Below are 18,579 nucleotides of genomic sequence, written 5' to 3'. Positions count from 1 at the left end.
ATTGGTCTTTTGAAAATTGGTCATTTAGAAAATTAGTCGTTTTCAAAATAATATGTATATATTATATAAAAGTTTTAGTTTTTCGTAATTTTTCTTAAAAAAACATGTAAAAATATGTGTGAAAATATAAGTTATAAAAAATAATATGCGTGAAAAGTATAATAAATTATGAGCTATCCCTGATATGTATTCATCAATTAATGTTCTATTATTAGATGTTTTATATATGATATTTATCCTCTCAGCGGTGTCATTATATTTCTTCCATTTTCTAGAGATTTCTACTTCGGTATAATATTAGACCATTTTCTGACGGTTTAGCTTACAGCTTAAATTTGTACACGTTGTTATTCAACTTATTATCGCATAACGTATAATAATAATTATTGTCCATTTATACCTATATACAACATTCTTAAACCAATATTCATGTTTTGCGACGAAAACATACTTCGACCAATTTACCAAACGACCAATTTCAGACGACCGATTTTACCACGACTAATTTTATACAACCAATTGATATAAACTTATCGTATGTTTATTTTTTATTTTTTCAGGGTAATAAATAATATATTATATCAAGGAATAATTTTCTGACAAATTGTATTTTAATGATAAAATATTAAAATTATGATTTAAATTATTTTAAATTTAAAAAAAGATAAAATTAAGGCTATGGTCGTGTAAATTTATGGTAGCCAGTATAGGTATGTTTTTATTAATATAATATGACTATAACTATACGGTTTACAACATTAATTTAGATTAATACATATTATAGTAAATTGATTGTATAAAGGTATATAATAAAAAAAAAAATAACTGTAATATCAATTATATTGTGTTGTGTTGTTTTGATATTATAAATTGCCTATTTTATTTATGAAATTTGTATATAAATATTTAATCGGGTATTTTTATCAAATATAAACGTTTTAACACATCTTACATTTTTTAGATACTGTTTGATTAATTATTAGTACCTACATTTAGTACATTATACCCACATATTATATACTATATAGTTATTTAATGGTAAATGTGTCATTACAATGTCTACGGATTATCTAAATCAAAATTTAACTGTCATACCAAATAAATACAATACTCACGAAGAAAAGAAAAGAACATTGCGGAACGATAAAGCGCCGAGTATACATTTCACGGTGAATAAACAGAGAATTTCCCTATTTGGATTATACTACGTATTATTTGCGCATTCTATACAATTAAACTCGTAAAATTTTACGTGCAGCGGCTTTGAACATCTTATAACAAAATAGTTTACGATAAATATCAATCTAAAAAACTATATAATTCGGTATTGAGTTTAATTAGGTATCATTGCATTAATCTCGTATCGAAAAATATTGTAAACATTTCAACATATTTTATAGTTTCATTTTCGGTTTTTATACTCACAGCATATTTACAAATATTATTTATACAGTATTTTTTGAAATACAATAATCAAATAATATTTCGAATTATAATGTTTATAATTATCTTTTTCGTGTATATTATCTACCTCATAAGATGTTTATATAATAAATGATTGTCTGTTAAAATATTAATTAATGGATATGCATTTACATTTTTATTTGTATCTATGATTTTATATTAGGTACTTGATAAACTGTGTATACTGTATAGATAGAATATCCCAAAATAATAATATATAATAATATCTATAGCAGTAATATGAATAATCTACTAAAAAATCAAAAATTTATTGTGATTATGAACTATAGTTTAACACTTATCAGTTATCACATATTTTTAAAAGAATCATGACTAATACCATTTAGAAATAGGATCTATACTAATAAGATAAGTAAAATGTATTAACAGGACTGTTTAACAGTCTAACCTGTATAATATATAGATTATAGATACCTATACTTTTTAAGGAAGCTAATAAAATGTCTGTAAATTATTAGTGTTTTATCAATGAGACACGCGTTTAAGGTTTTTATGTATTTACATTATAGGAATTTATAAATTTATTATGTTTTGAAATAAAAAACTGTATTATACTGACTTTTATTTTATTTTATTTTATTCTATATTCAATATTAACATATAATCAAACAGATTTAATAATTTATAGTATTCATCATAATATATACTTTAATTTTTTTATTTAATTAATTGTTTCAACATACCGAATTTTTTTTACAAAGTTTAATATTTAAAAAAAATATTATTTTGTTATTACTATTTTGTACATAGTAAATCAACACAATTTATATAGTAATCTGTATTTCTAGTTTCTAATAGAAAAACTAATCTACTAAAATTAGTGGTCATTTACATTGATGTATTTCTATTTTATGTAAATGCGATGATATATGGGTAAAATAATAATAAATATATCATATTTATTTATGTTAAAACTATATTTATATATATACAGGCATACAACTATACTATGTGATGTTATATTTAGCGTCGATAATTATTATAAATTATAAGTAGGTACCTCTATACTATATATTTTATATAATAACTAACAACTAGGTACATATATAACACATAATTATTTTTAAAAAGTAATGAAGTTTTTAGATTTTAGATTTAAAATGAAGAAGCTAATGATTATGTAATATATTTTGTTGACTATTCAATTTTCATATATATCTCAACTCAATTGTACACCTATTCTCTAAATAATATATATTAGTAACTACGTGTTTTTTTTTTAATGAAAACAAATATTTTTAATAAACATTTTCAGTTGTTAGGAGTTTATATTACAAAACTTAAAATTTAAAGTTTTCATTAATTTCATAATTATTTTAATTTTCAGAGATTGTTGAAAAAACTTTAGATAATTAATCAGACATCTGACATTCAGTGGACCAAATTAATTAGCTAACTTTGGACGTAAAAATATCTGCTCATTGAAGAATTTTAAAGAAGCTCAGCGTCTTGTGATTAATTTGTCAAACCCTCACACTCTGAACATTTATCTTTTATTTTATTTTTGCTTCGATGACTATTGCATTTTCTCGGTGCTCATTTACGTTTGCCCACGGGCCCTCTCAGTAGTAGTTTTATAGCAGCTGTTCTGATTATACCGTAAAAATTGTTAACCGTCTGTTCAATTGAAGGACATTTCGAGTAAATGTCAATACGAAACATGTCAAAAAAATGTCGCACGATAAAAATAACGTGTATATCTTTCCAAGTAGGCTATATTTTATGCATAATATTATTAGAATGCGATGTCAAAATAGTCCACATTAGAAAACTTGTCGGACTCAGGGACAAAATGTTGCACTAATAATACAATTACAATAACGTAACTAAGTCAATAGATTTTAATTCGTCATAATATCTCACTTAATTATTTCATTAACAGTTAGCATTCTCACATAAATAAATCAATCACAGGATAGTTTTTATTAACTGTTAAGAAACTATTAAGTAGTAATTTTTTTTTTAAAGAGCGGATAAATAAAAATGATTTTATTTGTTTATTTATCTAAAATGGCAAATATACAGAATTAAAGTGCGACCGTATATTTTCATATTGTCATAGAATTTGTACATTACTCTAAAACACACTAATTAGTAATTGTTATTTTTGGAGACTTACAATATTATTTATTATGTTTAGCCGTGAAAAATTTACGAAAATTTGTTTTTTTTTTTACTTGTGAACAATGAGAGTTTGATAAATTAATATATTAACTCTATAATAAAATTATAATGCAATGACAAATATATATATATAATGATGTTTTGGTAAATTTTAATTTTTCAAGTGATGTATTATTTTATAACATTTTACATTCTATGCACATAATTATGGGATAATAATTTTGGATTGAATTTAAACAAATCATTTCAGGGACGTACCATATTATATTATATAAGTATACTTTTTGAATCTAAATAGTTGATTTTTTTTTTTAGTTAATAACGTTGTACTACTTCAGTGACGATTTTAAAAGAAAGCGATGCGATCACTTTCATCCCTCGGGACTTGATTAAGTAATTTATTCCTTTAAAATGTAAGCAATACTAAAAAATGATAATTTTTGGCAATTCTTAACAGTAAATACTATAAAACTTACTTAAAAAATATAAATGCAAGTCTAACACGTAAATACGTTTGAAATTAAATCGCAAAACAATTTGCGAAAAAATGGCATATTATTCAACACCATATGTTTTTATGGTAAAATCATCATTCCCCCAATTAAAGTTAAAGTTTAATTAAAACTGCTACTATATTACCTATAATAATATATATACGTATACGTTGTTTTTATTTTGGGTATGTGTGGAGAAACTCAACAAATCTACATAAAAATAACGATTTATTATATTATAAACATTCAAAATATCAAATAAAAAAAATTTGTATTTACACTTAACTCATAAATAACACTTATATCATTATCTATTATTGATTGCGGACTCTATCGTTAAGTTATTATAAAAAACATGTGCAGTGCGCTTGGACTACACGAAAATATTATATGATGACCGTGACTTACTAAATACGTGTGTACCTATACGTTCAAGATCATTTTACGGGTATGTGCGCGAGCCTATCCCTGCAGTAGGTATGTATACGTCCAAACGTCCGTCAAGAGTGGTCACGAAAATCGAAATTATTAAATCATTATAAGTAGAGGTACTCATGTTGTGCAACAATATAATATTATATATGTATACATCGAATTGGATTAATATTGTTGTTAAATTTATCGACATGTATTATATTTGTACGGGATGACAATCGCCGCTGGCCGCCTTCCCCATCTATTAGACGTTGGAACAATAGAATTGCTCACTGCCAACGCTTGAATTTACTTATTTAAACGCTCCTTGAACCGATGACGGTCCATTCGGTCTTTAACCTTTGCGTAGAATACATATAATACGACACACTCCAACTGAATGAGTTGAATATTTTCAAAATCAAAATCGAAACACTGTTTGCATGCAGTGTTCATACTATACACACAGTACAGTATATTTTTTTGTATGTGTGTATATTTTGGAAAGGTTTAGCCTTTATATCGAATCTATTCGTGACCTACTGACACTATAATATAGTGCGCTCGCTATAATTATGTACGGTAATGCGTTTTTTTCTCTATAGCTAGGACTTGTTTTTGATAGATTTATTATTTATCGTTACACTATACGTATAATATAAGTTCCTCGATCGACATTAACAGCTCATTTACGATTAGCCCCGCACTTTAATACGCATAATTTATTATTTAATAAATTATTATACATAAAACATATATACCGAACTTGCTGCAGACAACCGCAAAATATATGTATATTATTTAAAATTATATATTGGCTCTATACGTGGTGGAGTTAATTAATTGAACGCACCTCGGTAATTGTTTGAATGCGGTAACTTGATGAGAGTGCGCCGGACACGCAAGATAAAACCGTTTTTTCTGTTCGAATGGGGTGAGAATGTGGTAGGTAAGTCTAAGGACATGTCCTTCCCGCTGGGTGATCCAGCGATTAACTGCAGTGTTTTGGCTGTTGTGGGTTTTTTTTCTTTTAATTTTACTGTCGTGACCCAAGTAAGCATTAAAATATTATAATTTATAATAATAACATCGTTACCTACACCTCCTATAGAAAAATGTTTATATTATGTACATTATTAGATTAATTATATTACGTGAACAGACTTTAAAGCATGGAAATGTAATGTAAATTAATTCGTAAACGGTTACACTCCCGCATACATTTATATAAAAATTTATTTAAAAAAATAAAACCTCGTCAAACAATATAATGTTAACTATTTAAATATAATTATCAGAGTTGTGAGAGTTGTATTTTGATATTTTTTCAATAAATTTATACATATGCACTATACAAAATGAATATAGGTACCTTTAATATATTTTACTACTTACTAACTTATCGAATGTGAAAATATTATAATCCTTATTAATTATCATAATCGTGATATGTTTGTTTATTATGTACAATTTTACAATAACATGTTGTTTTTGCAAAACCTATATTTGCGTAGATGCTAGCATTTATTGTGAAATAACTATATTTCTAATAAGTTCTGAGAATCCGAAAGCTTTTAACGTAAGATAATTACATATTTTAGTAATTTATATACTAACTTATTTTTTCGAGTATAATTATTGATTTTTGATAATTATAATCTCGTATACATAGATACTTATCTATATTTAATTTACATAAAAGTTGATATCTAAGAAGAGTGAATAATAAGAAATACATAAGACCAAAATTAAATTAATTTAAATAATAAAATTATATTTAAACAAAAAAATAACTTTGTCAAAATTATCCGTATCCTATATAGAATAGTCAAATTTCTTTTAGCTTAGAATGCCAAAATAACAATAATAAAATTACTAAAAAAGATGATGATTTTTTATCAAAATGTTTTTTTCCGTTCTAATAATTGATTGTTTTTTTACAGTCATCGCCAAAATAAGTACAATATTATTTGAATATATGTTCTTATAACTTCGTACAATTCGGTAAAAAAACAAAATTACTCATTTTGAATTATATGAAAAAATGTATAAATTATTTTCAATTATTGTGGCTGACGTGTCTCTGTCAAAGTGTACAACATATCGTATAGGTATAGAATATCAGTACGTATAGTGAATATTAATTATTAATATTAAATATAATATATCGTTCTTTCCACGCTCATTTTTTCGTCGTTTTGTTATCCAATAACAAACGATAGGGAAAGTAGTATTATACTTAGCGTTAAACAGTGAAAAGTAGGAGAACAAGTTGGTGGACAAGGGCGTTCTTCGTCTGCGAATCGGTACGTATAGTGAAGAGTGATAGTATTAGTTTGTGATTTGTGAGCGCTCATAACGGCGGTTAATTCGGATGAATATAATGATGTGCACGCTACGTATTGTTTGACTTAACAAGTCAAATCGTTGTGTTTTTACTCTATATAATATAAATTAATACAATTAATAAAAGTTTATTAATCAAGACCAGCAAGAGGAAAATACACAAGCATGGATTTTTCAAAAACGCTACGGTTGAGGTAAGACCATAACATGCCTTAAAAACAAATTAATTATTCATCCATTACTTATTAAATTTATTAATTTGTACGAATTTTATAATGAAAAATCAAAAAAATCAAAGCTATCAAACGTAGATATCAAGCAAGGTTCTGTTAAAAGCTGCTTTAATTTTTATATAGAAACAATAATAATTAACACATGTGTACAACATGTCAACATTTAGACAAGAATTATTCTTTTCCGTGATGTAAATATTATTTAATATATTCCTATAGTTTGTTAGGGTGATATTTAAATAATTTAAATTAAATACTATATTATATTAATTATTACTCACATATTTTGTAAAAACCATAATACAACATAATATATATTTATATTTTAAGTAATTTTTTATTTAAATTATTATAATATTACATAATTTTATCTAGATATTAACAAAAATATTTATAGCAAATACAATTTTCAAATTATTATTAAAAACTATTTTTCACAAAAAAAACTTCATATGTATTTACTAATTAAAAATCGTTTATTTATAGATACACGAATAAGTTTATAATAAAGTTCAATACCTAAAATCTATACATCATAATAGAAATTAGAAATTTAATTATTAATGTATTATTTTAATTAATTTGTTCCATTATTGTTATAATATATTTTAAAATACGTTATATCATATTATCATAATTTATTTAAGTGTAGTCACGTGATAAATAAACATGATTGTTTTTTCTTAAAATGTGTCAGTAGCTTTAGGAAATATGAATAATCAAAACTTTCTATAATATATGATACGTGTTACGTTAAATGTTATGTAAATATTTGGGTGAGGTACTTGTATACGTTTTTTCTAGGTGAAGTTGGTAATGTGGGATGAATAACATTTCTGAATATTAAAATCATTAAATTGTCACTAATTACGTGACATCTCTAAAATCGTGAATGCATTTTTTTTTTTTTATTTATTGTGTATATTTTAATGTCTATATATATTTTACACGTATTTAATGAATCTGCATTAGAGGATTTCAAAATAATTTGTGAAATATATACTAGGATATATCCTATCAATCAACTTCTTCATTCTTAGAAAGAGTATTAACATAGTAAGATTTTTTCGGTACATTAAAATTGTAAGATTAATGTAAGATTTTATCTTATAATATATATATACGTTATATATAAATACAATATAGCGAGTAAAAAATTATATTATATCTGTTCAATAGTAAATAATTAAAAGCTTGAAATATTTGAATAAGCTATTCATTTACTTTACATCTGTACCTATAATTTACTATAACTGCTGTATCTCTGCATACACCTATATCACATGACAGCTGTCATATACAGGTATGTCTCAGCATGATACTATTATGCATTCAATGACACTGAAATTAATTAGTTGAAATTCTTACAGTAGCACAATAGTTATAAAAAGTACTCAATACACATACTATTAATTTGTCTCTAAACATTACATTTTGCTTAAAAGATTAGTTAACAATAAAAAATATTTATTTCAATTTCTGTAGTGAAAGTGATATTAGAATCTACAGTAATTCAATTTCTTGTTCGTTTTTACACATATACAATCAATGCAATCGTAATGTTGATTTCTAAAAAATATATATTAATTTAATTAGGTTGTTCTTGATGCTGGGAGCATATTTTATATTTATTACAACTGCAAGTTGTTCCGTTAATAAAAAATGCACAGTTAGCAAGTATAGGAACGCTGATGGACGATGCAATAACGTACATCGACCGAATTGGGGAAAACGGAACTCTCCGTTTCTTCAATTTCCATCGGAAATTCAAAGTAATGTCATTTTATTATTGTTTTAAAAAAAAATCCTAACTCAATTATTATTGTTTATAATTTTTAAGATGAATCGTATTCAAATAAATGGCCCGAAGCTTCAGATGTATCAGAAATACTAAGTAGCTCTTCACTAGCTGGGAATACACATTTGACTATCATGTCGGGGATGTGGGCTGATTTTATTAGGTTGGATTTAGCCATAGAAAATATAACTGGTAAGCAAATTGAATATAATATCTAACCGTATTATAAAAATATAACATATTTTGTATTTTAAAATATTTAGATAATGCAGTTTTTTTAAACACTGCGACTAGTTTCTTAGATGCATCTCCGATATATGATAGTGATTCTTGTGAAGCATCCACCATGAAAGTCACTAAATCTCAGTCGGGCCATCTAAAATTAATTTCGTGTACTAGGTTTGTTTATAAAAATTATAGACAAAAATATACATATATATTTTAATCAGTTTTATTTTAGCTCTGCGTCCGAAAACTCCGATTATTCGACCACAATTCATAATTTATTAATATTGGAACATAATCGTCTAGTTGAAAAATTGAGGGATGTCAATCCAGAATGGTCAAACAATACACTTTTCGAAGAAGCTAAACGAATAACAATCGCTCAATTGCAACACATCACGTATAACGAATTTATTCCCAATGTCATCGGACACGTGAGTAAATTTTTAATTGATTAACTATTAATTCAATTTTAAGTGTTGTGAGAATTTAATTTTGGCAGGCAATGATGAATAAATGGAATCTAAATCCACTAAAACACGGATATTATTCAGGTTATTCAAGTTCAAATCAACCTGGTATTATGCAAAGTGTATACGCAACGGTTTTACCTATATTGCCTTCAATTATAATAGATAAATACAATCAAAACAATTTAGGCGATACTGAAAACTATAGTTTGCCCAAAAAAAGTAAATGATAATGTTACGATGTTTATGAAAATGAATACAAAAATTATTTAGACTTGTATTTTAATAGATATTGAAATGTTATTGAATTTGGGTAGACAAATGAAAATTCCTGGTTATAAGATATGGAAAAATGTATGTTCAAGTGGATCATTTCAATCCGATGATCAAGGTGTAGATAAAATTAATAAAACATTATACAGGTATATTAGAAATCAATATTTATTTTTAATATTTATTATCGATATTTTTTATCTGGTTATTATATTTTACTTATAGTATGAATATTTTTAACAGAACTTACAACGATATTGACTTATTATCTGGAGGTTTACTAGAAGCACCATTGAAAGGAGCTGTTTTTGGTCAAACATTTTCTTGTTTACTCTCAAATCAGTTTTCTATAATCAAGAATAGTGATCGATTTTGGTATGAAAACGATTTTCCCCCTTCTACGTTTAGCAAAGGTCAATTACAAGAAATTAGACAAAGCACATTAGCTGGAATAGTTTGTGAAAATTTTGAAGACGTAACGATGATACAACCGAAAGCATTTATTGATCGAGATGATTATTTGTAATTTTTTACAATTTAATATATAAATACGAACATATTTATTTTATTATGTAGTTCTTATAGCGTAAACACGTGTTTAACTTTCATTATTTACTTTCAGAAATCATCCAATAAATTGCGACCAACATTCTAAGCTAGATATTTACCAGTGGAAAGATAATACAGTAATCAGTAACGATCAAATGATGGTTAATACAACTGAACAAGATTCTGAACAGATTAACAATCAAATTCTAGTAAGAGAAGCGTGGAGAAAGGCCGAAGACGACGTTAACAGAAGAAAGCAAACTGAATTTCTGTTATGGTCAAAAAGTGTGTTAATAGTTAAATATTATAAATTTATATTAATACGTATTATTTATATTTTATATTTTTTAGAAGGGGGAGTGGACCCCAAATCTCCCCTTGGAACTGCAGCTGCATTTAGTAAAGCAAGTAAATCATCATTAATATTGGCAAATAACTCATTATTATTTGAATATGCTTCAAAAGAAATATTGAAATCATTGGAAAAGCGGTTAGTTAATAGTTTTATGTATAATAGACAAAATACAATTTTATTTACATAGATATTATTTTTGAAAATATCAAAGGCTCATACATATTTTGTATGCATGTGTTTTAGACGTCGTCGTCGTCAAATCTTGGATAGTAGTAGTGATCCATTGTTTAACTTAAATTCTTTAGGACATAACTTCTTCGACAGCATAAAGTTTACTGAACTTTATACTCCCCCGATACATTTAAGTGATGGCGAATGTCCTATTGAAACACATCCTTGTGACGCTCATTACCCATATAGATCATTTAGCGGTTACTGTAATAATTTAAATAATCCAAATTTTGGTAAAGCATTGACGACTTTTCAACGTTTAATGCCAGCTGTTTATGAAAATGGTAAACCTTAACAAATTTGTTTTAATCAATAACATATTATTGATAAACAATATATTTCTCTAGGTATAAATCATCCAAGAGTGACATCCGTGACTGGTGTACCATTACCATCTGCTCGATTAGTGAGTGCTATGTCTCATCCAGACATCAGTCATTTACATGGCCGTTACACGCTAATGCTTATGCAATTCGCTCAAATTTTAGATCATGACATAACATTTACACCAGTTCATAAAGGTAAACGTAACTTATAATGTTCTATTATTATGGTCATTCTAAAAATATTATAATTTGTTAGGTTATTTTTCATCTATACCTGACTGCCGATCATGTGATAGTCCAATAACAGTTCATCCAGAATGCATGCCGATACAAATACCCGAGGGTGACCCGTTTTATCCCCATATAAACCCAACTACTGGTCTTAGAATGTGTTTACCGTTTATGAGATCTTTACCAGGCCAACAACGCATAGGCCCTAGAGATCAAACCAATCAAAATTCTGCGTACTTAGATTTGTCCAGCGTTTATGGTTCAGATTCATGTATGGCTAAAGACCTCAGAGCGTTTCACATTGGAAAGTTAAATGTAACTGTACATCATATACCGTTGAGAAAAGATTTAATGCCTCAATCATCTATACATCCAGAATGTAAATCTTCATCTGGCTACTGTTTTATAGGAGGTTTGTTAAGTGTTAATATTATATTAATAAATTATAAGTTATTATTTCTTATACATATTTGTCTACTTTAGGTGACGGTCGTGTGAGTGAACAAGCTGGACTGACTTCGCTTCACACAATTTTTTTGAGGGAACATAATCGTATTGCCGAAGTATTACACCGACTTAATCCACATTGGAATGACGAAATAATATATCAAAATGCAAGAAAAATATTTACTGCAAGTTACCAACAAATTGTATACAACGAATTTTTGCCACGAATTTTAGGTTGGGATGCTGTAGATAAATATGACTTGAGACTTTCTTCAGCTGGATATTACAAAAGTAAATTTTTTTATAATAATAATTATCATAAATTTAATATTTTCATAATCTATTATTAGAACGACGCTATTAATAAATATTTATATAAATTCAAGGTTATTCTCCCGATTGTCATCCGGGACCTTTTACTGAATTTGCTGCAGCCGCTTTTCGAATTGGTCATAGCTTATTAAGACCTCATATTCCTAGAATGTCACCATCATATCATCCTCTAGAACCAGCGTTGTTATTGAGAGATGTATTTTTCAATCCTGATGTAATTTATAGGGTTAGTTTTAATTTAAAATTGTGTACATAAACTATTAATATAACCACTATTAATTTTATCTATAACTATTGTACTAAATATTATTGTTTTAGGATCAAATGATTGATGAAATAGTAAGAGGTCAAGTTAGTACACCTATGGAAAATTTAGATCAATTTATTACTGGTGAAATTACTAATCATTTGTTTGAAAACGTCAAAGTACCACATTCTGGACAAGATTTGCCCGCTTTAAATATTCAAAGAGGTACATAATATTAACAATGTAAAAATATTTTAAACATAAATCTTACTATTGACATTTTCAGGACGTGACCACGGTGTGCCATCGTACAATACGTTTAGAGCAAGATGTGGTCTTCGACGTGCAAATACTTGGGAAGATTTAACAAGAGAAATGTCTCCGGAAGTTATTGTCAGGTTCAAAACAATATATGCTAGTCCGGATGATATTGATTTATTCCCTGGAGGTTTAAGCGAATATCCAGTGAAAGGTGGCCTCGTGGGGCCGACTTTTGCATGCATTATAGGCTTACAATTCAGACATTTAAAACAATGTGATCGTTTTTGGTAATATTTTCTTTCAGATTGAATCTGTTATTTTTTTTTATATGATTTAAAAAAAAAATGTTTTTACAGGTTTGAAACTGATAACCCATTGTTAAGATTTTCTGAAGCACAACTTGCAGAAATCCGAAAAGCAACATTGGCTAAAATATTATGTGAGAATATGGATGTACCTAGTGATTTACAAAAGGCAGCTTTTGATCAACCAAACGATTACCTGTAAGAAAAAATAATTATTTTATTTAGTTTAAATATACTATGCATGTTTCTTTATTAAATTTATAAGGTATAATTTTATAAAAATAAAATAAACACTTAAGATAATATTGAATTATTTTATGTAATTATTTTTTATCGTTTTGTTTACTTTATATTTTTAACTAATGGTTCACAGCATTTATTATAGACATTTTTTTTAGATTTTTCTATACATTTTAAACTAATTTAAATCGATCTTATTAATTGGTTATCTGCAGTTGATAATATGTATATAAATTTGTCAATAAGCATTCACAAAATATTTTTAAACACATTTTTTTTAAATAAACTATTTTTAAACAAATTTCAAATTTTAATTTTAGAAATCCCCGTCTGCCTTGTCCAGTATTGCCAACGATTGACTTAACTCTATGGAAAGATAATCAAAAAGGTTGCAATATTAACGGTCATATTGTCGCAGTTGGTGAATCACATTTGCCTTCACCTTGTACTAGTTGTATTTGTACATCTGAAGGAGTAAGTACCTTTTATTCATTAATTTTAAATATTAATAATATAATTAAATATTTAATTTTTTTTAAATATATTATTAGTCTAACTGTGCTTCATTAAGAGTTACTGACTGTGGTCGCTTAATGAATGAAGTCGGGATCGAGAAAATGATGCGAGATGATGTTTGTGCTGCACAGTGTTCTGGATTTGTAGAACAAAGTTTGCTGAGCTCAGATCCTATACTATTATCATCTAGACCAGATGTGCCATCATTTTTAATACCTCCTGAGAGAGGCTCAAGATTTTTAGAAGATATAGATTTATTACCACCTCCTCATACAATAAGATCTCGACCATTTAGAAGGTTAAAGGGTAGAAGAAGACCATTTAGGAAAAACTTTCAATTTCCTGAGGAATCAATAATTATTTAATCTGAAATAATTATTAATCTTAGTTAAACATTAGGTATTTATGTTTTATTAATTGTATAATATTACCAAGAAACTATTTATAGTTAAATAGTTCATTATTTTATTTGAACGAATTCCAATAATTATTGTAGTATATAACAAATAAACAAAGAAAAATTTTATCATCAGTACAAACACGCAAAACAATTAAAAATTCACTAAAAATAATATCATAGGTACTTAAGTAAAAATAATACAAATATATATAAATAAGTAAGTTTTTTAAAATTATGTATGTTAATTATTAGTAATTTTGTTTAAAAATAATTGCTCCATAAATATTATTATAAATACTACTTTAAAAGCAGAGAACGCTTAGTCAAGACTGTTAGAACAGCATCTAGTTTCAATTTTTTTTTCTTTTGTAAAAACCAGATGCATTAAGATATAAATCAAATAAGTACTTACGCGTTTTCTAATAAACTAAAAAGTAAAAGATAATTTTTTTCTTTTATAGTTTCAAGTAATAATTTTCACCATAAACATATTGTATCATAAATATTAATACGCCTTTTAGTTTTTAAATTTTTGTATATTGTGTTATTTAAAATCTATAATTTTTATTTCATATTTAAATTACTTATACATTTTAATGTAAAAATGTATGTTGTATAAATTATTTAGGTATTAAATACATAAGTACTTAAATTTAAATATGTACTTCGTCAATTTTTTATAAATTTATTATTATCTAAATTTGGCAGTAAATAATCTTAAACAATACTTCAAATTTAATTACTAATTACTAAGTATAGCTATACTGTGCCTACATTAGGTCTGTTATGAATCATGACTTATGTACGTATAGTTTTTCTAGTTTTTATTTTGATTTTATTATTTGAAATATAATGGCACTTATTTTAAATTATTTTAGTTTACAAACAGTAATTAGATTTAAGCAATATAATATATTTCTTAAATTAAATTCGAATACAATGCTTTGCTTGAAAGTAAATAAATTTTTTATAGTTTTAAAAATTAGGATGATTGTTACTTTAATGTACTATAGCAACATAAATTATCTTCGAGTCATTCAGTCGTTTTTACCAGTTACCTTTAGTAAGAATATTAAGTGTCATACTTTTAAAAATTTTTATTTAACGAATTAATATATTTATAAAATATAAGGACATAAATAAATAAATTCAGTATTAGCATGGTCAAACTATGAGAGTAAATAAAAAAAGATCAATACCAAAACTTTATTAAGTAAATGTAAAGAATAAAATTTCATAAATAATTTATGATTTCATTTTTTTTTTTTAATGTTATTTATTTCTATACCTATAATAAATAATAAAAAATTTAAACCAGGTATTTTTTATTTTAACAAATATCAATGCATTAGTATGACTATAGCTGTTACTATAGTTTATAGATGTTTATACTGATAGATCAAAGTGCTAATAATAAATGTAACTAGTAATTTAATTAAGACTATGTATATAGTATGAATGTATGATATTTATATTTTTTTATTTTTTTGTTCAAAATGTTGTCATATTATATAATAATAAAAGTTTATTATTAATTTTTTTCCAACAATTATTACCTTGATAAAATGTTTGCATGTTCCTTTGTTGTGTTTACGAGACTTAAAGTACCTATACATTTATAAAAATTCCAAAAATGGGAAAATATTTTGAAATTATCACGTACATGTAGTATTATACACAGGGTGACTAATTAGGAGTACTTATGATTTTGGGAATAGAATGGTCTTTCAGAATGACAAATTTTCTATATGACTATATCTGAATTTGTCAAAAATCAGGGGGTAAAAATAGCAACACTTTGATGTGATAAATCTGAGCAAGTATATCTAAGAGGGCACAGTTGTTTAGTAAAAGCCGTTGTTCTTGAAATCTGAACCAATTGTCATATTATATTTCATTTGCTAAAATATTTACTGAATCTTTGATTTTTTTAACAGTTTTTAGTTTGTAATCGAGATCAATATTAAAAATGTAATATTATTAGTACAAATAATTTAGTTAACCATATTATAATTGGAATTTATTTTTATAACCTATTAGTTTTAAAGAAGTTTGAAACATTTTAAAATACAATGTGTTCACAATTAAGCACTTAAAAGTAATTTGAAATTTGAATGTATGCGTATTTTGTACGTGTGTACAAAAAATTAAAGTTTAGTTAAAATAGCCGTTATCTAGTGCATAATACTATAACAGTACATACTTATTAACTCCTATAGAAGTATATTATGTTGTATCTCTATACTTTTTCTAAGGCACTCACAACATAGTTAAAATTATTAATTTTATTTATATAAGAAACTAAATAATATAATAATTAATAAGCATTGCATTTTTATTATCATATTAAATAAACTATTATCATTTATGTTTTGTCTAAAAAATATATGTTTATACAGTAGGAAATTTGTGTTTTGGATTTTGAATATTAATTTTATTACTTATATTTTTAATATTCAATTTAATAAAATATAGATTATATTTTTAAAATAAATTTAAATAGTTTTGTACAATATTCAATAAGTACTTTTCTCATAATATATTTTATTGCAGAAAAACGTAAAGAATAAATTAAAATATATTTTTTAAAGTTATTTTTTATTGGAAATTTTAGTTAAAATATATCTTCCTAAAAGCTTATACAGTAAAATTAATACTATATAATATACATTTGTATAAACAATTGTTACGGAATAAAAGCATTATATTATATACATAAGCATAATATTGAAATATCTCAATACTCTAAATATTTTAATAAATATAAATTTTTAAAAATATGTATTTCAGTTAAAAATAATTTGACAATTTTAAAATACATATTATGTGTATATATTTCATAACAATTAAGATTTACTTAGACATTAATAATTAAGATTTAACACAAAAATCGTTTTTATTGTGGTTCATATTATTTGTTATAAATTATTTTATGTATATAGTATATATCATGATATAGTTAGTTTATACTTAGTTCATGGTATATAAGTAATCGTATATGAATAACATTCTTAAATAACAATGACATAGATATTCAATTTCATAGAGTATCAGTATCAAACACGAAATCTCATACATAATTACAAGTACCTACCTTCTTATAAATTTTACACTTAGGTATATTTAATACTTGTTGTATTTTGTATAACTCATCAGCTATGAAAATTATAAATTTATTCTCATTTTTTTTTTGGGAAATCGAAATTTCATATTAGTCTAAGCAAGATTTACTATGATTTTTGGAAATTTTTGATTATTGAAATATTACGAATATACTTTGTACCAGTCGTACCTGTATTAAGCAAATAAAATTATGATACTTGCTATGGAGACAAATTATCGTACTTATTAGGTATAAGTGTGTATTAATGTATTTTAATTTATAAAAATATTTACAATCGTTGTATTAAATATTAAGTATGTAAGAATAATTTACAATATTAGGCAAGGCCAAATTTAGAGTTGTGTACCTATAGGTCCTAGTCCCCATATAAAAAACTAAAAAAGAACCCCCCGTAATTTAAAACATGGTTTTATGTGGATTTAAGGTTTTAAGATTCTTTATTTTGTGTTGGCCCCCCCCATAAACTGAATTTTATCCTCCTTTTGTCATCACTATTATTTCCTTCATTAAATTATCTAGCTTTCTTATACTACTACTCTTTTAAATTATAAAATTTAATATTATGTATTTATAGTTAATTATTGTGCCATAAAACATAGTGTTTTGATTGATAATTGTAAAAAAAAAATTGTTTTTGTCTTGTTATTTGTTATACATATAGTAGACTCATTTAAGACTAATGAGTAATCGATTAGGAATGATACATCCATAATTAAATACTTTTTGCAAATTTAATATAATAATGACTACATTTTGAATTGTCTTCACAATTATTATATTATCGTATGAAACATCTAAAACTTACCATCGATCTACAATTCAAAAAATTAAATGTATTTATTTAAATTAACTACCTATTTATTATATTGCATTTTGACAAATCATAATATAACGTTAATAAGTAGGTACTAAGGATTATGATTATGTTTTTATAATGTTTTATACTACGTGCTCCAACTCCATAACGCGTATAATTAAAATTAATTTAACATATTGATAGTTTGGTACATTAGAATGGGAGGGCGGTTGTATACCAGGTCTTAAACCCTAATTAGTAATTACTATTTGTATACATAAAATACTGTATAATATTATCTATGGGGAAGAGGCAAGTGGGTATTCTTGCCTCAAACGCTGTTGGTATAAAGATGC

The 18,579-nt window shown here is 25.4% G+C and overlaps 1 protein-coding gene across 2 annotated transcripts; it reads left to right on the top strand.

Annotated features, from left to right (window-relative positions):
- Positions 1 to 6,867: 6,867 nt before the first annotated feature.
- Positions 6,868 to 14,328, top strand: LOC112597206. 2 transcript variants are annotated; one of them, XM_025343157.1, is made up of 20 exons: positions 6,868 to 7,057; positions 8,693 to 8,868; positions 8,937 to 9,086; positions 9,158 to 9,293; positions 9,355 to 9,553; positions 9,622 to 9,811; positions 9,879 to 10,011; positions 10,106 to 10,384; positions 10,485 to 10,696; positions 10,763 to 10,901; positions 11,010 to 11,281; positions 11,345 to 11,518; positions 11,580 to 11,966; positions 12,038 to 12,292; positions 12,388 to 12,560; positions 12,653 to 12,806; positions 12,868 to 13,129; positions 13,199 to 13,345; positions 13,708 to 13,861; positions 13,939 to 14,328. In XM_025343157.1, the coding sequence occupies exons 1-20, from the start codon at positions 7,029 to 7,031 to the stop codon at positions 14,266 to 14,268; spliced, it is 3,951 nt and encodes a 1,316-aa protein (XP_025198942.1). In that variant the 5' UTR covers positions 6,868 to 7,028; the 3' UTR covers positions 14,269 to 14,328. The 2 variants fall into 2 exon arrangements, with proteins under 2 accessions (XP_025198942.1, XP_025198941.1); XM_025343156.1 differs by having other exon boundaries at positions 10,088 to 10,384.
- Positions 14,329 to 18,579: the final 4,251 nt, after the last annotated feature.

The sequence above is a fragment of the Melanaphis sacchari genome, unplaced genomic scaffold (genome assembly GCF_002803265.2).
Source record: "Melanaphis sacchari strain LSU unplaced genomic scaffold, SCAv2.0 Contig395_pilon_pilon, whole genome shotgun sequence".
NCBI classification, from domain to species: domain Eukaryota; kingdom Metazoa; phylum Arthropoda; class Insecta; order Hemiptera; family Aphididae; genus Melanaphis; species Melanaphis sacchari.
This window is presented reverse-complemented; position numbering and strand designations above follow the sequence as displayed.

Coding starts and splice junctions, on each gene's coding strand:
- LOC112597206 (XM_025343156.1), top strand. CDS start 7,029: ATGGATTTTTCAAAAACGCTACGGTTGAG. Junction 9,294..9,354: donor AAATTAATTTCGTGTACTAG/GTTTGTTTATAA, acceptor GTTTTATTTTAG/CTCTGCGTCCGAAAACTCCG. Junction 12,561..12,652: donor ATCCTGATGTAATTTATAGG/GTTAGTTTTAAT, acceptor TTATTGTTTTAG/GATCAAATGATTGATGAAAT.